At 51.5% G+C, this 23,968-nt stretch overlaps 1 protein-coding gene across 8 annotated transcripts in view; it reads right to left on the minus strand.

The window, feature by feature from the left end:
- Positions 1–326: 326 nt before the first annotated feature.
- The window catches only part of DDC (dopa decarboxylase), a 79,584-nt gene continuing 55,942 nt past the window's right edge, over positions 327–23,968 (minus strand). For all 8 annotated transcript variants that reach the window (XM_080818874.1, XM_080818872.1, XM_080818878.1 and 5 more), the window contains 6 exons: positions 15,336–15,412; positions 11,233–11,252; positions 8,599–8,697; positions 6,413–6,514; positions 2,982–3,211; positions 327–716 (listed from right to left, as the gene is read on the minus strand). In XM_080818874.1, coding sequence (XP_080675000.1) covers positions 3,011–3,211; positions 6,413–6,514; positions 8,599–8,697; positions 11,233–11,252; positions 15,336–15,412 — 499 coding nt within the window. In that variant the 3' untranslated portion in view covers positions 327–716; positions 2,982–3,010. The remainder of the gene's footprint in view (positions 717–2,981; positions 3,212–6,412; positions 6,515–8,598; positions 8,698–11,232; positions 11,253–15,335; positions 15,413–23,968) is intronic.

The following is a 23,968-nucleotide window of genomic DNA, read 5'->3' on the forward strand; positions in this document are numbered from 1 at the left end:
GTGCAAAGAATGCCATTTAAAAATACCGAAGGATGGGTGGCTCGGTCGGTTAAGCGTCTGCCTTGAGCTCAGGTCATGATCTCAGGGTCCTGGATCAAGTCCCACATCAGACTCCCTGCTCAGCGGGGAGCCTGCTTCTCCCTCTGCTACTCCCCTGACTTGTGCTCCCTCTCTTGCTCTCTCAAATAAATAAATAAAAATCTTTTTTAAAATACCCAAGGATGCCACCCATATCTTCGGCCGTTTTGAAAGGTTAAGTGCACATTACTACAATGAATTGGGTACAACACAGAACCAAAAAATGCTTACCAGGCACAGTCGCCACGTCACTGCACATAGTTTATTAAGCATTGAGCCACATGACAGAACAATTTAAAGACCATGGGTATAATCTCAAGTCCCATGATCCTAGAATATTCTGGAAAATATCTCAGTAAGCCTCTCCCACCACTGACGACTTCAATAGCATGAAAACGTATGATTTCTTAATCAACAAAAGTCACAGTTGAATAATGAATAAAAGCTACATGCACCGGGATTGTAGTGAGTAATGTTTTTCATTGGTAAGAGAGTGAACAGATATAATCACGAGCTTCTGGAGAACTTCACAGAAAGAAGGGTGAGGTCACATGCAGGCTTGGGTCCTCGGAGCCTGAAAAATGTTTATTGCCTCCTCTTTCCAGTGTTCAGATAGACTTCTTTTAAACTTCTGATCTCTACGGGGAAAACATATATGTGAACATATGGCTACATTCAAAAAAATTAAAGAATCAGTATTTTGTATACTTCTCATTAGAATGCAGAGAAAGAATATGTTATTTCTCCAGTGAGCTGGAGGGAACCGTGCATCGTAGACGGATATGAACTGTGAGCCACGAGATCGAGAGGCTGGCCTGGCTTCTCTTGGACACATTTTACCAATGCCAGCCAGCATCTGTGCCAGTTTCTACCCTCCATGAGATGGGGACTGTTCCTTCTCTCTCTCTCGGAATTATGACCATGTGGATTTGATAGGATAACATCAAACAAGCACGAGTAAAGCCCTTGTATTCAGGTTTTCATTGCTCAAATTAACCTGGACCCCAAAGTACATGTGTTATGATTCACTATTATATTTTTTAAAAATGTAATCCCATTTGCAGTTTTATTTATTTTTTTTAAGAGAAAGAGGGGGCAGGAGCGGTAGGGGTGGGACATAGGGAAAGGGAGAGAGAGAGAGAATCTTAAGCAGGCTCCACGTCCAGCACAGAGCCTAAAAACATATATATGAACATATGGCTGTACTCAAAAAAAAAAATTAAAGAATGAGAATTTTGTATACCTCTCATTAGAATACAGAGAAAGACTATGCATGACCCTGAGATCAGGGCCTGCCCCAAATCCAAAGTCAGACACTTAACCGACTGAGCCATCAAGGCGCCCCCCATTTGTATCTTTTGAATTGATAACATCTATGACTTCACAGTCATTGTGACCTTTTAAAAAAAAAAAAAGATTTTATTTATGTATTTGAGAGTGAGAGAACACGAGCAGGGGGAGAGGCAGAGAGGAAGAAGCAGACTCCCCAGCTAAGCAGGGAGCCCAAAGCAGGGTTTGATCCCAGACCGAGATCATGACCTAAGCCTCCCTGGCGCCCTCTATCAGAGATGAGACTTTGTTTCCACTCACCTTTCAGAACTACAGACACTCCATTGTTAGGGACACAGGGGAATAAAGATCCTGATATGATACATTGTGGTGAGCTTTGTGCAAACATAGGGCCGTAGAAATATTAACCAGGAGTGTTTGCCTGAGATGGTTTTGTTTTGTATAAATCTTTTTTTTTTTAAGATTTTATTTATTTATTTGACAGAGAGCGAGTCACAAGTAAGCAGAGAGGCAGGCAGAGAGAGAGGGGGAAGCAGGCTCCCCGTTGAGCAGAGAGCCCGATGCGGGTCTCGGTCCCAGAACCCTGAGATCATGACTTGAGCCGAAGGCAGAGGCTTAACCCACTGAGCCACCCAGGCGCCCCTGTTTTGTATAAATCTTAGAGCACTTATGCAAACCCCCCCGCCCTCCTCCCACAGGTGTATACATTCTTATCTTAGAGCAAAGGAAATATGTGAAACCGTGATCTCTCTCCAGCACCTTCCAGAGATGCTCAAGCTAGACGTCTGGAGTGGCTCCAGGCAGGCTGGGCCCCTTTAAGAGAGCTCCTTGTCATACCAGGAAAAGGATCTGGTATTTCTGGACAGGTTTTGACGAGAACTTGCATCTTGGATCTCACAGCTGGGAGCCATATATGAAATGTGATCTTTAACTCTTGATTTTTTGAGCCTTCCTTCCTATACGCAGAGTGAAAATTTAGAGCAAACAAGATAAAAATGTATGCAATCAATAAAATAAGTTACATAATACACTTAGGGTCCACATGCCCCATGGGTCATAGTAAATGGGTAACGGGGCAGCGAGGGGAGAGAGAAACAGAGAAGCATAAATTATCAGTCACGTCAAATTCCCTTTGTAATGTTTAATGTTCGTTTATCTGCCATTTTCCAGTTTAATATGTTTGTGATACTAGTAAGCAGTGTCTATCAACATGGAAGAAATCTGATGGGAAATTGGAAAGAGACAGGATTGATAGTCTCATATAAAACCAAACAAAGGGGGGCGCCTGGGTGGCTCAGTTGGTTGAGCTTCTGCCTTCGGTTCAGGTCATGATGGCGTTGGGGGGAGTCCTGGGATCCCATCCTGAGTCGGGCTCCCTGCTGAGCAGGGAGTCTGCTTCCCCATCGCCCTCTGCCCCCTGCTTGTGATCTCTCTCTCGCTCTCTCAAATGAATAAATGGAATCTTGGAAGGAAGGGAGGAAGGAAACATACAGAGCAGAAACACATCTCAGTTCCTAAAGGATCACAGCAGCGTGCGGATCATTCCTCTGGAAGAAGAGGTAGAGGAAATCCGGGCCGGCAGCGGGGAGTGGCAGAGCTGGGGGACGGCTTACCAGCAGCAGCCTCCCTGCGGCCGGGGCTTCTAGTCCCTCTCGGCTCTCAGCAGGTCGGTGGTCAGCTGTCTGATGTGCTCCCAGCCCCGCTGCACGTGGGCGAGCTCCACGGAGCGGGAGCAGATGGCAAATCGCAGCACGAACTTGTCTCTGAGGTGACAGGGGACCAGGTGGATTTTCCTGGCACTGTTGATCCTTTCCAGAAGGTCCTCGTTCAGTTTGTTGGAACCCTGCAGAGATGGACAGAGGGGCCGCGCTGAGGTCCCCGAGGGCTTGGACTTCAATGGGTCACCAAGGAAGGCCGGCATTTGGCAATACTGCTCTGCATCCGTGAGAGAGGCCGCTGTACCCCTTGCCTTTCTTTGACCAGGGTAAGAAATTGAGCTCAATGAGACTTAGGGGGCCGTGAAAGACTCTAGCCTCCCCTACAAGACAGGTTCTTCAGGGTTGAATTACTACCCAAAGGTGACTGTTTCGCCGACCAGCCTTTTCAAGAAAAATGGAGTTTCCTAGGCATGTGATGAACTTAAACTACATCTACATGTTTATGAGCTTAAACGGTAGAACTGAGGCTTCACAGGGCACCCGTGAGGGGTCCCACCGAAACATATAGAAGAAATCTCAGCAACACAGAACCAGAGCACAGTCAATGTAGACTCTGGGAAAACTGCCCAGGAACTAGAGGACTAAGGGGACATTGGTGGACTCTCCCAGTCTGGAAAGGAGCAGCCCCGCCCTCTTCCTGGGCCAGGCAGCAGCAATGAGGCCACCAGGTGGTGGGTGGGAGCTTCCCTTCCCCTGCTGGGTGCCGCTGCCCCCGCAGCCCCTCTCCCATTCCTGCGTCCTCCTCTCCAGCTCCTGTCAACTTTCTTCTCTTTCCAGGCAGTGCCTCCAGGGCCCTAAGCCCCATCATCAAAGGTAAAAGGGGGAGGGGCGTGGCCTCTCATCCCACAGACCCTATGAGGGTCTGTGACCCTCATAGGGCTCTCTCATTTGCCTTCTCGCTCTGTCTTGAGAACTGAGAAGCGGGAAGGACAGTGGGAGGAGAAGAGTCCAGTTCCGCTCAGACACCTGCCGGACACTGGGGACTGGCCCATGGACCCGTGCAGACCCTCCCAGCTGCTGGCTGCGGGCCTCCGTGGGGCTCCTGCTGGCGTCCCGTGGAGAGGCACTGGGACAACGGCAGTTCAGAAGCCCTTGACGTGCCGGGTCTAGACAAAGCCTGTCCTATTCGAGGATGAGGCTAGAGAAGGGAGGACACATGAGACAAAGCAGCGGGATTTTACCAGGAAGACTCAGCAGAAATTAAAGACTCAGAAGAAATTAAAACAGAAATTAACAGAAGAATTTTAACAGAAATGAAAAAACAGTATTTAGGAAAATGTGCTTCCCATTTTCAAATGGATTAAGCAAGGCATGTCTTCTCTTAAATACAGTAAGAAGCCAAGCATGGAGAATATCTAAGAGAAGAGGAGAGGGGGGAGGAGCAGGAGGGGAGGAGGGGGAGGAGGAGGGGGAGTCACACTATATATCTGAATCCTCGGATGCGGTAGAGGACTTGAAATCCACACCGGGGCAGCCCCGCACAGGGAGATAAGGAGGAGCCCGTAGACGCGGGGACGGAAACATGAACCACGTGCCCGAACAACAAGCTTCCTGGAGAAGAAACCGGATCAGTGGAACGGAAGGAACACGCAGATGCACAGAGGGACGCTTCTGCTGGCGGCGAAGCGCCCGGGGCTTCTGCATTGGGTGGGCGCGCTGTGCCGCCCAGGAGAAAAGGGGTCGGGACCACACGCAGGTGGGTTTGGGGTCATAGAGCCCGACAGCAGATTGGGGGCACCCAAGGATGGCACTGGGGGCTCTGCTCTGGGGGAGGTGACGGCTGCCCGACCCCACACTTATGCTAAACTCACCACATGTGCGGCTGACCCTTGCAGACACCGGTCGGAACTGCGCAGGTCCACTTACACGTGGATTTTTTTCAATAAATCCAGCACGACACAGCTGATGTATTTTCTCTTCCTTGTGATTGTCATCCTAACATTTTCTCTTCTCTGGCTCTGCTTTATGGTAAGACGCAGCGTATAATCCACACAGCTTACAAAATAGGGGACCCCTCCCTGTGCTACGGGCAAGGCTGCTGTCAGCAGTAGGCTGTTAGAGGTTCAGCCTGACGGGAGTCAAAATTATACACAGATTTCCGGCTTTGGGGGGTGGTCAGCGCCTCTCACCTCCTAACTGTTCTTTAAATGGACAAAGTGTGTGGTGTGTGGATTACATCCCAATAAAACTGTGAAAAACAAAAAATGGAAGTCCGACCAGAACACCGGCAGTCAAAACAAAACACAACGTCTTCTCCATGGCAAAGGCATCAAAGCATGCCCCCAAACACTGATGTCAGCTGACCTGCAGCCCGTGGCCACTCTGGGGACGCAGCCGCTGGGACGCCAATGCTCTGAGGCTTCCCCCACGCCCTACCACGACAGAAGGGTCCCCTGTCCCCTGCACATGGGCAGGCCCCACCACTGTGCACTCAGCACAGAGCTCACACCCCCCTCACCGAGCCCTGCGCGGGAACACCAGCTCCCCACTCTCTCTGTAGAGCCCAGGCTTTCTCACGACTGGTTCTCATTACCACCTTGAAGCTCCAAGGACCAGCGAGGGGGAGGATATGGTAAGCGGACGACAGCACCTTGACCATGCAGCGGGGCTCCCCTTCCTCCTCCCGATGGCCTCCACCCACGTGAACAAGGAAGCCAGTGGAACGGAAGGCACGGCCAGCTTGAGAGACTGGGCAGGTGAGGTTCCCAGCCAGTCTCCCTTGTACAAAATAGAATAATACGGCACCTGTGGGTGCAGCGCCTTTCAGAGACTTCTCAGAAACACGGTCGTGATTGCCAGCAGAGATGGCCTGTGCCCTCCGCCCTCTGGGCCAGCTTCCCCTGATGCAGTGAGCACCCTCTTCATCAGGCAGCAGGACTGCAGAGTGCCACAGACCAGCATTTCTCAAACCCCTGTGTGCACCCGGCAACCTGAAGGGGCTCCTTAAGATGCCGGATCGGCAGGTCTGGGCTGGGGCCCAGAGCTGGGCTGGGACAGAGCCCGCACACAGGTTAGTGCTCAGAGCATTCCAGGGACAGAGATGCGTGCGTGGAGAAAGTGGAGAGCATTCGAGGGCCAAGGGTCTAGACAAGCGAGAAGTCTCGGTCTGATTGAGGAGGGGTGGACAGCTCCTGGAGGAGGGTGCCTGGGGCCCCGCAGGCACCCGGGCTGGGTCAGGGCCGGGAGGCATGAACCCCAGATGGGAAAACGCATGCTGACTTCTCTGGTTTCCGGGGACCTAGCATGCCAGTTTGGAGACGGAGGTGATGAATGATCTCTCCTCTGTCACCATCAAAGAGAATGAAGACTGAAGTAGACACACATACCTTTAGCCGAAAACAGACCAGCCCCAGAGTGACTTCTGCACAGATTTCAAAGCGGGGATCCTGGCGCACCAAACTCTCAAACTCGTGAGCCAGCTGGACGTGCTGGAAAGGGAAGAGCATCTGTCTCAGTTTCTGGACAGTACTCGGCTCCGGACTCAGCCACCTTGAAAACCTTCCCAGACGGCACGCCTGTGATTCATGCACACTCACTTAGCCGTTTTTCTCAAGTGTGGATGGGACCCAGCAGCCAGCTGTTCCCATGCAGGCTGGGAAGAAGCTCGCTACCCTGACAGAAGGACTAGTGTCTTCAGAGAAACACCAACTGGGCACCTGGGGGGCTCAGTCGGGTAAGTGTCTGCTTTTGGCTCAGGTCGTGATCCCCGCGTCCTGGGATGGAGTCCCGAGTCGGGCTCCCTGCTCTGCAGGCAGCCTGCTTCGCTCTCTGTCCCTCCCTTCATCATTCTCTCAATCAAATAAATAAATAATCTTTACCAAAAAAGGGAAAGAAAGAGAGACACCAACTAATATGTCCTTCTGTTCAGGGGACTTTTATTTTTTATTTTTTATTTTTTTCTGTTCAGGGGACTTTTAATCCCACCAAACAATTGGTTAGAATTTCAGAAGGAACATCGTGACAGGTATTTAAACATGTGAGTTAAGAGAGAATGGCCCCAGCGCTGAGGGCCGGGTGCCCTGCCACCATGTGTCCCCATACAGCCCATGGTGAAAGTGACACCACGGTTGTACCCACTCTGCAGATGAGGAAACTAAGGGGGTGATTCTAACGCAGCAACCCAACACCGAAGCTCCGGCTTCTGTGGGGCTCTGGCTGGTTGTCACCAAGGGATGAGAGTGACAGTCCCCTCCACATTCAACAAATGCCTTCCTCTCACTGAATTCACCACCTTATTTGACAATGAGGTGTTCATGGAGCCCCAAAGGGGTTTCAAACAGTCTGTGAACTGAGAACAAGCCTGCCACGGCCTGTGCACCTGTTGCTCATCCCCACCCCCCACCCCCCGGGGCCCAGCTCGGTGCTCTTATGACAGTGCTCAGGGACTCTAGAGCAGAAGCAAGTGTCCAGTGTCCTTGGGACTGAAGCCTCCTGCATTTGTGCGGCTCCCAGGCACAGCATAAATCTATGACCACTAGAGGGCACCAAAGACTGGCGCTGGCAGGTGTCGCCCCACCTCCACACCTGGGACACCTGCCGGGGGGACAGGCTTTGACCATCCCCTCCCTCTCTGTAAGGCCGGATGGGAGTCTGCTTAGAGGCAGGCATGGAGTGATTTTACGGGAAGTGGCCTAGTCACACCCAGTGGCCCCTGGGCTTAAAGCTGGAATCATCTGGAGAGAGAAACCACTTCTCTTCCTTCCCTACAGAAGCGGAATCCTCATCATAGTTGAGAACAAGTTCTCATAATCTCACGTACACTCTCCCTGCAGATACCACCGGTTCCCTGCCCCCATGAAGCCCAAGGACCTCTGCCCATCAGGACAGCACCATGGCTGAGGAAGGAGGCCGGCATGGCAGGAATCAGCTGGAAATCAGTAGCCGTCTGCAGCCGGCTACATGGGTGGTCCTTGGCAGGGGGGCAGGGTGTCCCCAGCTCATACTCTGGCCTCAGTTTCCTCGATTGCTAAAGAAATAAAAGGCAGGGTGATGGGGCTCAAAGTCGACCGGCGGTTCTCACTTTGTAGTGCTCATCACAGCCGTGTGGTTCATTTATTCAGACAGAGGTTGCTGGGACAGCCTCCCCCCCCGCCCCCTGCCGGGAAGGTCCAAGGCCATGCGTGCGCTGCTGCTCGGGGGTGCACAGAGCGCCCCCGGGGCTAGAGGCCATCCATCCCCAGCAGCTCCAAGACTCCTGTGCTAGCTGTCCTGGGAACCAGACGTCCTGAGTTCTCGCCACTGCCCCGCCACTGTTGCCTGGCCCTGCTGGGGGCCAGATGTTGCTACAGGACCGGCCGTGGGGAGCGTTCCCTTTGCAGCCCCCTGGACCTGACAGCCATCGTCTTCATGAAAGCGTCCAGAAGGTCCGCAATCGTGCACTGACTGTCTTCTAAAGATCCTAACCGCAGCAGCCCAAACCGTCGGATAGTTGCTTCTTCAGACACCCCCCTTGGTTTCTGCACTCCCCAAAGCTTCCCAGGGTGACCCAGATCCATAAAGGGAGCACCGTCACCTTGCGGATATGGGCCTGCAGTCCCCTGACTCCGTACATCCTAAAAACAAACCACATCTTCAAGGAGCGAAACCTCCGGCCCAGAGGCAACTGCCAGTGCTGAAAAAGAAGAGAAAACGTCGGGGGGCAAAGTGCCCAGAGCCCTCCTCGGGCCCGAGGGGCACCGGCTGCCCTCGAGGCAGCTCGCTCCCTGGAGGTCCGTCCCCTGGCCGGCCGCCGCGCTCCACTGTGCATGGGAAAGCTGGCGGTGGGGTGAGCAGAGTCTGCAGCTAGAGTCTCTGCAAGGCAACGAGACAGATGAGGACGGAAGGCTCTGCTACTCGGGAGGCGCTGCGTTCACTGAGCAAATGTTCGTGGCGTGTGCGCGGGATGGAGCTCACCACCCCGCAGGGGCATGAGAGGGGGATCCTCGCTGGCCACTCCAGCTGCGGGAAGGAGGAAGGTAGGAAGCCAAAACCCACACCTCCTGCCCGGCGTGCTCCCTGTGATGTCCCGGCACCCCTTCCCAGAGCAACAGAGATTCTCTGCCCGCCCGCCCGCTGCCACAGATTGACCTGCATGACGGTCACTAGAAAGTGCAACCCCAGTGTGCTGGTCTTCAAACAAGGTCTCCTTAGATGGTCCTCAGTTCGCAGCTGGTCAGCACTCCTCCAGCTGTGGGGCTCTCCGATGTAAATGTACTAAGGCCAGCAAGAAGGGACCCAGAGGGGAGGGAGGGTGATGGGGCCGTCTGGGACCATAGAGCAGGGACACTTCATTGTGACTCTCCAAATTGTCACGTTCTGGCATTTACAAGGAAGATGGCAAAGGCAACTCAGGCTCCCTCTCTGTTCCCCGGACCTTCCCTTGTGGGGTGGAGCTTCCAGATGGGCCTGGGGAATGCGGGGCTACACGGGGGAAAGGGGGCACAGACTGGACCTTCCCTTAGCGCACGCATATCTGTGAAATGGGTATAATGATGCTCATTTTGTCCAATGAAGGCAAATGGCACTACCTTTCCATCTTCGGCCTGCCGTTCGTGAGCAGACAGGATGTAAAACCCCTTGGCAAGGTGTTCCCAGCTCCCTCCTCTGGGTGCTGAGACTGTCCTCATGTCCCCATCCTTTGACTGTCCACAGTCCTGCCAAGGGGCTGTTTACCCCTTTCATCCCACACTTCCCGAACTAGCTTGGTAGACGGCCCAGAATCCCAGGGTCTCCTTCACAGCCTGGAGGCTGTGACCCCCTCAGGCTGGGGCTTCCAATGTCTTTGAACAAAATGATGATGTTCTATGATATTCTCTCTCTTCGTCTGCTGAGCCCAACACTCCCTTGTCAAGGAAGCGCTTGGGCTCCAGGGCATTTGCCCAGAATTCACTCTAAAGGAAGAACCCATAAAAGAGCTCCAGAGGTGTTTATAAGCACGTCGAAAAGGAAAGATGTCCCTACATTCCAGCTAAGATAGTAGTAAGACTGGTCAGGGGCCCTGTAGGGTTGTGACACAGGGAGAGGGTCAGGTGGGAGGTAGGTGACACTTGTGCCTGTGATGAGGGGATGAAAGGAACAACACTCACAGCGTGAGACTGGTGCCCCAGGCCCTTTGCATGGCCAGGGCCCAGACACAGGCTCCCACGCTCTGGCTCTGTGTGTTCTTTCCTGGCGGGAATGCCCTGCATTTGTCCCACGTGACCTCTCCTACTTCGTGGAGATGCTATTCTAAGGACTAACTTAAGTGCATCCGTTTTTAGAAGACTCTAGACTCCAAAATAATCCCCCCATCCTTCTAATCTGATCCTCTGTAAATTTCATCTGTTTATTCATTACGTGTGAAACATCTGCTGAGAATGCCCCTGCGCCTTCCCCTGCCTCCTGCTGGGGGTGGCCGTAGCACAGGACGCACATTTATCCAGGAGGACCTCCCGAGCCCGGTGGACGTCAGTGAGGGCCGGCTGCTGCCCGGACGCTGGTCCTTCAGGATCAGCAGGTGAACCCACTGAAAACTGTCCACACGTGACATACAATTCATGAGGTGGCGGCACATGGCGCCTGGGACTTCATTATCACGGGGCATTAGAAATGGCATAAGGAGAAGCTGGACTACCTCAGGGCGGGCTGAGGACTTGGAACATTTCCCCTCAGGTCAGAAGGAGCCACTAGAAAGGAAGCAACACAACGGAGATCCGTCCCAGGACAGCAGCTCCCAGTGGCGCGCAGAACGGTTGTCCTGGTGTGTGTGACCATCTGTGCCCTGTCTCCCCCGCTAGCCTTGGGGTCTGGGAGGGAGGAAGGGGGCCTCGCTCATCTGTGAGACGCTCAGTGCAGCACACAGCTCCTGGCTGAGAAAGGAGGCTGGCGGTCAGGATGGTGCCCGTCCTCATGGCGAGGCTGGGTGCAGAGTTTCCTGCCTCTTGCTGGAGGGACGGGCAAGATCATTTCCTCCTAACCCACGACCTGGGGCCGGTGGGCTGAGCAGAGCTGTCCGCCGCCTGGCTTGCTTTGCTAGTTGGGACCCAGGGAGAGGGTGTCCTCTAGCATGACTCTGATCCTGAGCACAACCGGGGACAGCAGGAGTGACAGCCCAAGACAGCACCCAACATCGCGTTCACATTTTCCATTACCTGAAACCTGGACTCAGCAAAAGATATCTTCCACTTACCCTATAGTCGGTGATAAGCCCTGGAAAAGAGAAACAAACAAAGAAAAAAGCCATTAGACACTCTGGTTGATTACATGCCTCATCCTTCTCATTTTCAAGATAAATTTCTTCTGTCTCATCCATCATCTCTTGCACTGGACGTGAGACCACGGAGGGCCAGGCTGGGTGCGCTCTGTGGCACTTCCCCTGGTGACAGATCCAAGGGGCTTTCCAGAGGGCAGGGTGCCCAGAACAAATTGGAAATGCTGGAGTATGAGCGGATTCCCATTCCTTCGCTCTCTCTGCTTCTGTCAGCACAAAACCCGAGCTTTCTTCTCTTGCCCGGTAGTAACTTGGCTCTCAGATCTGTAGAGCCTGTTCGTGCACGGGGAGGTGGGTTTGTGGTCTACACAATGATTAGATCATAAGACACAGATCAAACCTGTGATGGGTGTTCATGTCTCTATGCTCGGACCTTAGTCCGGAGTCTGTCACGGAGCAGATGCTGGTGAGTCACCGTTGGATTCATGCCTTCATCCAGGATTCAAAGAGCTTCAGATGTCTGGCCCGTCGTCAGTCTCCCCTTGTGCGTAAAGCTACAGAGCCAAGGACCTAGTCGGGGACAGGGCTCCAGCAAAGAGTCTCGGAGGGGAGTTGCCGCTCGGTGGTCTTAGGTCAGCAATCAGCTGGGAATTACGAACCTGAGCGGCAGACCTGCGTTTTGCACATCTGATCCCCCAGTGCAGGTCCAGACGAGGCATGCTGGGGCTCATCGGTGTCCCCCATTCCCCAAGGAAGAGCCACGGTGGCCTGGCCATCGCAGGGCCGCCCCGTGGGCAGCTGGGACAGCCGTCCTCCGAATGCCGTCACCCCCGCCCTCGCACACGGCTCCCCACCCGCTCCGCGGAGCGGTGTAACTTACACTCACAAGGGATCTAAAGTTGTCAAACAAACATGGGCAGCAGGGCCACCAGAAATGACCCGACAGGGGTGCGTCGACGCACAGATGCCAAACACCTATGTGGCATGTACGAGCCCTCGGCAACAGTCTGTTAGAAACGCAGATGACCTCGTGGGAGAGGACGTCCTGGGTGAAGGCACACGCGTGACCGTCCTGTTAGTTCACGACCCTGCGCCGTCGCCACAGCCGCGAGCCGTGCGGGGCCGTTTACATCGAATCAAAACGAAATAAACTCAAACGCAGAGTTCTTCGGTCAGGCTAGCCACGTTTCGAGGGCTGGCAAGCCGCATGCGGCTAGTAGCCGCCACACGGACAGAGCAGGATAGAGGACACTTCCTTCCTCGTGGAGGACTCCACCCGACGCGGGACGAGGGCGGGAAGCGGGTTTCCGATGCACAAGCTTCTGCGGCTCAGCACCACGGTGAGTGAGAGAAGGAGCCTGCTTCTTGGTGACCCTGTGTCCTTAAGGACCAGCTGAAGACCGGGTCCGGCTAGGAGCTGCCCTGACACGGGTCGGCTGTGACCACGAGGAATGCGGAGTCCTTGTGCCAACAGAGTCCTACAACGACCGCGGCTGTCCTCACAGAGCGGACTTCTTAATGAGCATCGCGTGCCTAGTCAGTCTTCGCAACGACATAGGAGGGATGAGGGGGTGAGCAGCTCCTGCCTGTGCCAAAGGCGTGCGGTAAACGCAGTAGAAACAAACCACGCGTCCCACGGGACTGGCACTTGGGCAGTGGGCTTCTGGGGACTTCCAGGCTCACCCTTCATGCTTCTTGTTTCCAAAGGTACAGTTTTTGTAATGAAAGAGTTTATCTGGAAAAGTCTATGCAACAGGCGTGGCCACTTTTCCCTGTCACCAGCGTTGTGACAGAATTTTCTATCATATAAAAAAACACAAATCCCGCTTATTTGGGTCCGGGTTCCATGTCACGCGCCCGGCCGCCCCAGCTGACAAGTGTCCAAGGAGATGAATGTATAAAGAGCAAGACAGATGCAGGGACGCATTGGGAGGGCGACCGCTCCCGCTGCTGCAGCCAGCCACCAGCCCCAGGGTCCGGCGAGTTCCAGCAGCAGGACGACTGGGTCTGAGGCTCCAGGGACACAGTGGGACAACGGACATGCAGCCAGTGAGCGAGAGGGCCGCGTGACGACACTCATGTGCCATGAAGGGACCGGATTGCATCGGCTTCAGTGCAGAGATCTGGGAAGACCTCACTGAGCGGGAGGCTTTTGTCTAGGGCCCCGTGGTGAGCAGGGGGCGTCCTAATGCCCCCAGGAGGGACAGCGGGCCGAGGCAGCCTAGCCAGCCGAGTGCCACAACCTGAGAGGCCACGGGTCAGGGTTGAGGAGTCTTCTTTATTACAGAGGGAGGATCTTTTTAAAAAGCCCCGTAGAATATTCCAAACACGGTTCATTTCAGGGAATGGAAGGCTTAGCGGCACTAGGGCTGAATCCGTGTGGATAAAAATGCCCTTACACTGCTGGCCATAAAACTGTAAAGTTGATCTTGGTGGTCTACTTGTGAAACGCAAAATGGGCCACCATCGTTGTTGACTTATAGAACTTTGCGGGTTTTGGTTTTTTGTTTTTGTTTTTTTGTTTTTTTTGTGTTTTTTTTTAAGGGGAAAAACACAAGTAACCAATATTTTTCATCTCTAACAGCCACAACAAATACTCCAGTAAGAAACATTCCTATAGAAGCAACATAAAATACGTGTTCGTATGCCTTGAGCAATAAGCCGTCCTCAGACATCCTTCGCTTAAACTCATTCCAAGAATCACTTCATTGTTTAAGGGCGACATTTTGCATTTTAACTGTCATGATCGCAAAGATTTTTATTATCTGAACATGAGATACTTTTTTTTTTTTTTTTTGGTAATATGGGAGCCTGGCAGTCACTTCAGAATTTCAGTGTTTCGTGCCAGTTCCATTTCTACAAACTAGACTTGGATTTTTTAGGGCAGTTTTAGGTCCTGAGCAATTCTGAGCAGCGTGTGGGGTCTGCGAACGTCAGCGGGGATGCATGTCTGCACTCCACCTGAGAACAATTCTTAAACAGTTCTAAGTATGTTCTTAAAACTGTAAAAATATAGAGCAAATTAAGAAAATTCACATATAATTACAACTGTAAGTACTAGTCACATTTGGAAATTTTTCATTGCATGCTTTTCAAAAGGAAAAAAAACCCAAACTTTTCTATTGCTGTCTGGGATCATTCTCCTAAATATCTGATTCTTATTTCTTTGGTAAGAATCTCAGGGGCACCTGGGTGGCTCAGTGGGTTAAGCCTCTGCCTTCGGCTCAGGTCATGATCCCAGGGTCCTGGGGTCGAGCCCCGCATCGGGCTCCCCGCTCGGCGGGGAGCCTGCTTCTCCCTCTCTCTGCCCCTCCTCCATGCTCATGATCTCTCTCTCTCTCAAATAAATAAATAAAACCTTTAAAAGGAAAAAAAAATCTCAGAGGACTCTACATTTCCACTCCCTCACCATCCCCTCGTGGCTCGGTCTGTACTAACTGACGATGTGACGTTTGGCTGTGACCTAGGATAGCAGCCATATAAAAGGAGCTATTTTGTGTTTTCTAGGAATTGCTCTGTCTGTGCCGGGGAATGTTCTGCTCCTCACCACGACGCAAGCACCTGGCCACGTCCCTTCTCGGCCCCAGTCTTCGGGAAGCACAGAGCCAGGATGCAGGCCTGGAGATGGCTTGGGCCCCACCAGGGATGATGGGCACAGAGGGCAGGTCTACAGACCCAAAGGATGAGAGGCACACGGGCGTGCTGATCCTGCCCGGGCGTCATCGGGGTTTCACTTCACTCCCCGAGCCCCCAGAGCACCCCGCGTGCCCCTGGTGGTATTGGTGTGAGCGGACACACACTCAGAGAGACGGTAGGGCAGTCATGCTCTCAAAGGTCCTACGCAGGAGGGGTCCACACCCGCACAGAAAGCGATGCCGTGCCCACCCCCAGCCCCGTGGGCCCCTCCCGGCTCCTGCACTGAGGTGGCCAGAGGTCCCTTGAGTAACCCCCAACCCCAGGGAGCAGCGGCTCCCAGAGCCCGGTCCCCGCAGACGCCAGCCTTCCTCTCTGCCTTCCAGGAGAAATGCAGCTCTGTTGAAAACAAACTCAGAATGTTGCAGAAAACCAGGCTCCCAGCCTACCTGAGTCCTGATGGTTGTGCTTCAGGTAGAGGGGGTCCAGCTTAAAAGCCCCTATCAGGTCTGCCCTCTTCTTCACCCTGGTTGGAGAGAACAAAGGACGGTGCTTAATGAGGAAGGCCCTTGAATGGGCCCCCGTGGCCCTTCCCTCCTGGTCCCTCTTGCAGTGGGCTCCGTGCAGACACACCTGCTTCGAGACCCTTCCCCGGCCCCAGCCCGTCAGCATGTCCCTCACCCGTGTGCCCACCATCCCCAGATCCACTGCAATAAAACATTAATCTCCAGGACTCCAAGCACTTGAGGGGGCCAGCTAATAAAAAACAAATACTTGTTTTTCATCCCTGATTCCTGACACCCAGCTGCTAAAACCCCTGGAACTTCGGAGGGGTAAGAAAGGCTCTCGTAGGCCAATGAGAGGATAGGAGACCGGGGCCCCCTGGGGAGCTGCAGGACGGGGCTGGGTGCCTGGAAATCCAAGTAGATTTGAGGGTGAGACTCTGAGCCCTACCCCAACCTCTGGGGAGTCATGGGGAGAGGGAAGGACTGAGACTGAGTCAGTGATCAACGGCCAATGATTTAATCAATCATACCTATGTGGCGAGGGACGGCGTTGCTGAAATCATCAATGTGCGGGGACGGAGCCATTCCCTGGGGGAGGACAGGAAAGTTCCGTGTCCTCCACCCACGCGCATATCTTGGGCTACGCATCTCTTCCGTCTGGCTGCTCACTTGTTTTCTTTATAATAAATCAGTAAATGGGGTGCCTGGGTGGCTCAGTCGGTTAAGTGTCTGACTCTCGGTTTCGGCTCAGGTCATGATCTCAAGGTCGTGAGAGCTCAAGGTCATCGGGCTCCCTGCTCAGTGAGGAGTCTGCTTGTCCCTCTCCCTCTGCTCCTCCCGCTCATGCTTTCTCTTTCTCTCAAATAAAAAAATAAATAAATTTTTCTAAAGAAATAAAAAAAAATACATAAATTAGTAGACCTAAGAGAAGTGCCTTCCTGAGTCCTGTGAGCTATTCCAGCAGATTATCAAGTCTGAAGGAGCAGGGGATTCCTGGGAGCCCCCAGCTTTACAAGAAGTTGGACGGAAGTACAGGCACCCTTGGACCCATGACTTGCGAGACGGAGCCCATCTACCTGAGGGGTCTGCAATCACTCCAGATACCAAGCGTCGGAATGGAATCCCAGTATGGGACACCCAACTGGTGTCTGCAGAGCCAGTGAACGGATGTCAGGAGAGGGAAGCCAGGGGATGAACGTGCATCTCCACTCTTGGTCCAGACCTAGCACCTGGCCGTTGACCGGCCTCACGAGTGTGTGGGGGATGCACAGAAGCTAAAGGTGAGAAGGTCGTCCCACAAGAGCAGCCCTCAGACCCCAGGCACAGTGATGGTCCCAGAGAGCTCGGGTCGGAACTCGTATTTGGGCTGGGACGGGAGGTCTGAGTTTTATGATAATGGCCTCTGCCTCATCTGTCAGGCACGGACACCATCTCGCAGCAGTGTGATGGCAAACAGACTGTCCGAAGGGCACCCTGGAGAAGACATGTCAGTCTGGTGGTCACTTAAGCTTGAAAGCAAACACGACATGATGAGTGTCTGCAAGATAAAACCGGGGGACGAAAGACTGAGGCAAGATGTGGCTCGCCAGCAAGGAGGGAGGAAAAAGGCCAGATTTACGCAGGGAAGTCATTCAAGTGCTATTTCTACAAAGGGTCAAAAGACAGACTCTGTCAGTAAGCAATAGTGAGCCGCCCAGGGCATGTGTGACTCTGACTCTGGACGAGAAATTGGATGGCACCTGACCTCGGGCACATGTACGCAGGAATTCGGAGCAGCCCCGCAGCCTATGAGGATGCCCCGTAGGAGCTTCCTTAAGTCTCCCTGAACTGGCGAATGCTCTGCACTTAGCCTTAGAGAGGGACAGAACGACGCATGGGGTACAAATCCTTCTGGCTCGCAGTAGAACTCCGTCCTCCGCACACGAAGATCGTATGCCCCTTTCCACACAGGCCTATGACGACCTTGGAGCGCTGCGTTCGTAATGCAAACGTGTTCGGGGTTCAAGCCCCACAAGAGGGTGGACATCATGATATGTCCACCTCACTGTTGATGCAACGGAACCCGCACAGTTAAATGGGTGTCTCCATCCCCTCCCGGCCCCTGGAGGAGGCCATGCGGCCCCACGTGGTTCTACCACCCCCGCGGAGTTCTACAGAATCTTCCATACAACACCCTACATAATCTGTGGTATTATTTTGCCTTTCTTTCTCTCTTTTTTTCTTTCTTCCTTTCTTCCTTCCTCTTTCTTTTTTTTTTCCTTTCTTTCTTTTCTTTTTTTTTTTAGATTTATTTCTTTATTTTAGAGACACGGAGAGAGTGCCCGTGTGACTGGGGGGAGGGGCGGAGGCAGACACAAGATCCTCAAGCAGACTCCACGCTGGGTGCAGAGCCCCACACGGGACTCGATCTGATGACCCTGAGGTGGTGACCTGAGCCGAAATCAAGCCTTGGCCGCCTCACACAGGGAGCCACTCAGGCGTCCCCTGACCGTTTCTAAACATAGCACAAACAGAAGCTGTTTCAAGATGAACGGCGTCCTTGTCTGTGTATTTTCCCCTGACCTGCTTTTTGTCTCCAAACTGTCCTCTTGCGCTTCTGACCCGGGCTTCCGTGTAGATCTAGTTCACTTGGCCACCTCGCTGGACGGTCCCACCAGCAGACCACAGGCTGTCCACTCTCCTCTTTCTCCTCTTGCTTGTCCTTCGTCGTGAGCCAGACCACACTGCCCCCCACCCCCCGCCCTCCTGTGACCTGGAGGATGGCGCCTGGGACTCATGTCCGGTCACGGAACGGGGACGGGGAGGCCGTGTCCGAGGCAGCGCAGCCTCGAGCTCCTCCGGTTCCGCGTCCGGGGCACCAGCCAGTGCGGAGGGACGTCAATGTCCCCGGTGGGATTTTAATGCGCATTTCTGACTTCTAAGGATGCAGAGTCACCTTGCATTTGTGACGCTCCCCTGCTGTTTCCTTCGGGTGAAAAACCATTTTTGTTCCTTTTCCTATCAGGTTGTTTGCCGCTAACAGCCTGCATTAGATCGGAGAAGCTGCAGAAGGAGCAGGGGTGACAATCCAGATCCCCGCGGGCTGATTCTGGGAAGTCCCCTCTGGTCTGTGCTCCACTGTGTCCGGCTTGAGCTGTGCTGGCTGCTCCTGGACAGGGATGCTGGAGGTTGGATGGGGCACAACCCCGCCGTGCTGTTCTCGGACTTTTTCCCTTGGTTCTTCTGGGCCCCTGTAAATATTAGGCTCAGCTTCACTGAGTTCCAGGAACACACCCAACCAGATATTTACTCGGGTGTTACTGGGCTCTGACGCTCAGCCTCCCTCTCCAGAACACAGCACACCCCTCATTCAGGGAGGACGTCGGATGGGCTTCCAAATCCTTGTGTATTTCCCCCTCAAGAATCTGCACAACTTTTGGTCTTTTGGTACCTTCCTTTGTCTTAACCTTTTGTCTTATCCTGCTATTATAAAGGGTATTTCTTTATTTACAATTTACAGTACTGCAAAATTGGGCAAATATTACAAATTGTACAAAACTACAATACTGTAAAGTCACAGTATTTACCATACTACATACAATTTTAAAAAATTACCCGTGCTGACATGCCTGGGTGGCTCAGTCAGTTACGTGTCCCTCTTGGTTTTGGCTCAGGTCATGATCTGGCGTTGGGTTTCACCCCCAGCACGGAGTCCGCTTGGGGATTCTCTCTCTCTTTCCTTCTGCCCCTCCCCCCACCAATTACACGTGCTGTTTATTGTATATGTAAAGCCTTAACAATGTATGTCTAGAAATTTTGTTGTGTTTTTCTAATACTTTGATTAATGTTTTTTTTTTTTTCACTGCAGGCAGTCATCATCTGAGAATAATGGGAGTTTCATGGCTTCTGTTGTAATCCTTATACTTTTACTCCCTTATGTCTCTTTCAACTCAGGCTGGGAGAGCAGGAATTGAACCGAACACGAATTAGAGGAGACTCATTCTTCCTTGATCTTAAAGGGCGTCCTTCAATAGGTCACCATTAAGAATGGGCTTACTATAGTTTGTTTGGTAGATATCTTTCATCAGAATAAGAAAGTTCGCTTCCGTTCCTATTTTATTAAAATTTTTGTTTGCTGAAATTCAGTTGAATTGAGAACTTCACCTGAAGCTTTTTCTGCACCTACTATGATGATGACTCTCTTCCCCTTGACTTTTTACACAGCGTATGACATTTAAAAACCTTCTAGTATTTTTAAACCACCCCACATCCCTGGAATAAATACATTTGGGTCATGATATACAGTCTTTTCCCCCTTAAACATCATGGAATTTTATATGCTAATATTTGATGTCAAGATTCTCTAATTTAAATCTGTGAGCAAAACAAACTTTGTTCTTCTTTCTTGCTTTTCTTTTCTTTCTCCGTAGCTTTTTTCCCCCCAGCTTCTCATCCAGTTTTGGAATCCAAGGAGCCTGAACTTCATGGCATGAGAGCGGGCGTGCGTGATCCGTGCTGCTCCCCGCGAAGTACGCTCATGATTAAACCGTCATGCTTGACAGCTTGGTAGCATTTGCTACTGGGAGAATTTGGAAGCTCTTGTTGAGTGAGAAATTTAACTTTTGATGGATAATAATTTTGTTAATAACTATATCAAATATAGCTATATTAAGAAGAGCTGTATATAAACATCTTTAATAGCTGTAAGATTTCGGGCACCTGGGTGGCTCAGTTGGTTAAGCAGCTGCCTTTGGCTCAGGTCATGATTCCCAGGACCCTGGGATCGAACCCCAATATTGTGCTCCCTGCTTAGTGGGAGTCTGCTTCTCTCTCTACCTCTCCCCACTGCCTGTGTTCCCTCTCTCGCTGTGTCTTTCTGTCAAATAAGTGGATAAAATCTTTGAAAAAGGGGTGCCTGGGTGGCTCAGTGGGTTAAAGCCTCTGCCTTCGGCTCAGGTCATGATCCCAGGGTCCTGGGATCGAGTCCCGCATCGGGCTCTCTGCTCAGCAGGGAGCCAGCTTCCTCCTCTCTCTCTCTCTGCCTGCCTCTCTGCCTACTTGTGATCTGTCAAATAAATAAATAAAATCTTTAAAAAAAAAAATCTTTGAAAAAAAAAGCTGTAAGATTTTTCAGTTTATTTATCCATTCTGTTTCTTCTGGAGTCAGTTTTGTTCACATGTGTTTGTGGTCGTTGCATATGGACAGTGTCGGGCATGATGTTTGACAGGGTCATAGAAGGAAGGCTGTTTAAACAGATGTGTGCAGGCATGCACACGCATGTGCTCGCGGGCAAACACGGAAAGGGCCTGTGGAGGCAGCAGAGTCCTCTCACTTGGAATGGGCCTCATGGTGAGGACAGTGTCTCCCTGACTCCAGACACATTCCTAAAAGACGGTCCTGGGGCTGAGGGGAGGGGACTCCTGCCTTGTATGGAAATCTGCATTGTCTTTCTCTAACCCTACAATACTGGGTGAGTGTGTGAGGCTCACAGAATGAGGGCTCCTGTTATGTCCTGGTGCTGGCAAAGGAGAAAAGCCTTCAGGATGGGAAAGGGCCCTGGGACCGAAGTGCAAAAAAAACAAAAAAATCCACAGAAAACTGTGCATTAATGCTTATAAAACAAGTTCTAGGGATGCCCGGGTGGCTCAGTTGGTTAGGTGGCTATTTTCAGCTCGGGTCATGATCTCAGGGTCCTAGGATCGAGTCCCTCATCAGGCTCCTTGCTTGGTGGAGAGCCTGCTTCTTTCTCTGTCTCTGCCTGCGACTCTGCCTGCTTGTGTTCTCTCACTCTCTCTGACAAATAGATAAAATCTTTAAAAAAGACAAACAAGCAAGTTCTAGCATCCAGTCTTGCCATAACAGAGTGATCGACCGTCTTCCCAAGAAACTGAACTTCAGAAGAAATCCAGTGTAACAGAAGAGTGCAAAATCTATAAAACTACTTGCAATAAAACTCAAATTTTATTTGGAAAAAGACACGAACCCTCTTTCTTAAAGGGAGAGGAAAACATGCCCTTGGCATATACGGGCTCTGAGGCTTTCTTTGGAGAAAATCTGATGTTAAGCAGATCCTGAGGTCTGGGCAGAATGGCTCATATTTACAAGATTCAAATGAACAATAAAAAACTTATGAACAGAATAATGAAATCATTATGAAATGTATTTACTATGCTTATAATGATTGCAAGTTTTCGAGACTCCAATTATCTTGTCCATTTCAATATTTAGAGAAAATAACCAATATGTTTACTTTAAATTATAGACTAACCATTGGTAAAATTGCATTACACAAAAGAGAGACTCTTCTGATTTTAAGGAATACAAAACAGCCAGTGAGAGCAATAAAACACACGCACACACACACACATTTATATCATACTTGTTGTACTAGCAAAAATTTAGATACATCTATAAAAAATTTGGAATTTAGGATTGTTTGTTCTCAGCTCTTAGGGATCTAATGCCTATCCTTTCTGAAACCTGGTTCTTAGAAATGTCTTATTACCTGTTTCCTGTTGTGTTGACACCGCATTTTACCGCAATAAGCTCTTAGAATAGCAAAACCTTCGTACTGGAGTCCGTAGATATTTGGGACAGTACAAAGGAGCCTCAGGGTACACTCTTAACTTTCATTCTCTATGCACTGCCTGGCATCACATTGCAAGGTATTGCCTTCTCTTATGCTCCCCACAAATATACAGGGCCCCCCTCCCCTCGCAGCTGGGGCGAGCGTGCTCAGTGGACCCACAGCTCAGGCAGGCAAACAGGGGAAGGAGGCAGCAGTCCCTCTCTTCCCCTGTGGCCTGCTGCTGTCGGTGCCTGGGCTCAAATCCAGGACTATTTTCAGTAGTCAGAGAGAAAGGGGAACCAGTTGACAGCTGGAACAAAAGTGGAAACACAATGGGACCTGATTTTGCCTCATTCCCACCAAAAAACTGCTCTCATTCTCTAATTTCTTCTGCATCCACCCAGAACAATTCTAATGTGTTTCATGCTCTTTCTTGTGTATGTGTTTATAAAATGCATATCGATTTTCATGTGTGTATTCTTTTTTGTTTTTGGAGGTAAGATTTTACTTATTTATTTGAGAGAGAGCACAAGCATCTGGGAGTGGCACGCAGAGGGAGAAGCAGGCTCCCTGCTGAGGAGGGAGCCCGATGCCGGGCTCGATCCCAGGACCCTGGAATCATGACTTGGGCTGAAGGCAGACGTTTAAGCCACTGAGCCACCCAGATGCCCCAGTGCATGGATCCTTAATTTGCATCCTGTGAGGTTCATAATTCTCTATCTGATTCTTTTTACTCAGTACTAGGGTTTTGTTTTGTTTTTTGTTTTTTAGAGAAAGAGAGAGAGAGAACACGATTCAGGGGGGAGGGGCAGAGAGAGGAAGAGAAAGAGAATCCTAAGCAGGCTCCATGCCCAGCACGGAGCCCAATGCAGGGCTTGATCCCCCAACCCTGAGGTCACGACAGCCAAAATCAAGAGTCAGACACTCAACCCACTGAGCCGTCCAGGTGTCCCTACTCAGCATTAGTTTTTAAAACTTGACCGCATGGCCATTAAACATTTGTGGCTCTCGCCAGGAGAACTGTGCGCCCATAAACAGAACAGGTTGCCTCATCAGTAAAATAGGGATGACAAGAACTGTGCGCCCATAAACAGAACAGGTTGCCTCATCAGTAAAATAGGGATGACAATTCCCATACCAGCTCAGCTGCCATACAGCTATAATCCTTAAAGTGTGTGTGCTCCAAGAGCCTGGAGTTCATCTGTGCACAAGGCCAGGCTGGTCGCAGGACTGAGTGTGGAGGCCAGTGGGGCTGAGCCTGGCAGGAAGGCATGTGTCCCACCCAGGCCTGTTCCTTTGGCTTACACAAACTATGCTGTAAGGGCTCACATTAATTAATGAGACATTAAAAACCTGCTTATATCTGTAATTTTAAATGTGGAGAGCTGATTTAAAACAAATTTAAATCCACATGGACTACGTGAACGGTCTTTGGCGGCTTGTACCTGAGTTCATCGTTGTGCACACAACTGTCACAGGGCCTTTGCATGGATGGGCCCCTCGCACCACCCCCCCCCCCACAACAATCCCAGCCCGGGTACGTGGACTGCTGTTATAGACCTATAACCTCACATGGCCCTTTGTCAAATGCCATGTCACCAAAGAGACTTTCTGTGACCTTTCTCTCTGCAATAACCAGGCGATGAATGAACGGGACCATGGAGGCATCTCCCTCACACATTTCCCCCTAACTTCCAACTCCCAGGCCCCCCAAGCTTCTCACCTGAACCTCTGCCCTCTCTCTTCCCAAACCCTTCCCCCACTGGACCTCAATCTGCAATGGCCTGTACTTGATTTTGTGTAGTTTCTTGTTTTACTTTGGCTCCGTGTCATTTACTGGAAACTCTGTCCCAAGGCTGAGACCCCTAGGGCACAGGGACAACGCCGCTCTGGTCTCAGCTCCAGGGTGCTCAACCCCAAATGCTTTCCAGTGAAGTCATGACCTTTCCTCCTCCTCATTGCTCTTGGCTTGGACGGGACCGACCCCCAACTCGGACACTGTTCTGCCAACATCGCCACTGTGCAGCC

This window comes from Martes martes, assembly GCF_963455335.1.
Source record: "Martes martes genome assembly, chromosome: 11".
NCBI classification, from domain to species: domain Eukaryota; kingdom Metazoa; phylum Chordata; class Mammalia; order Carnivora; family Mustelidae; genus Martes; species Martes martes.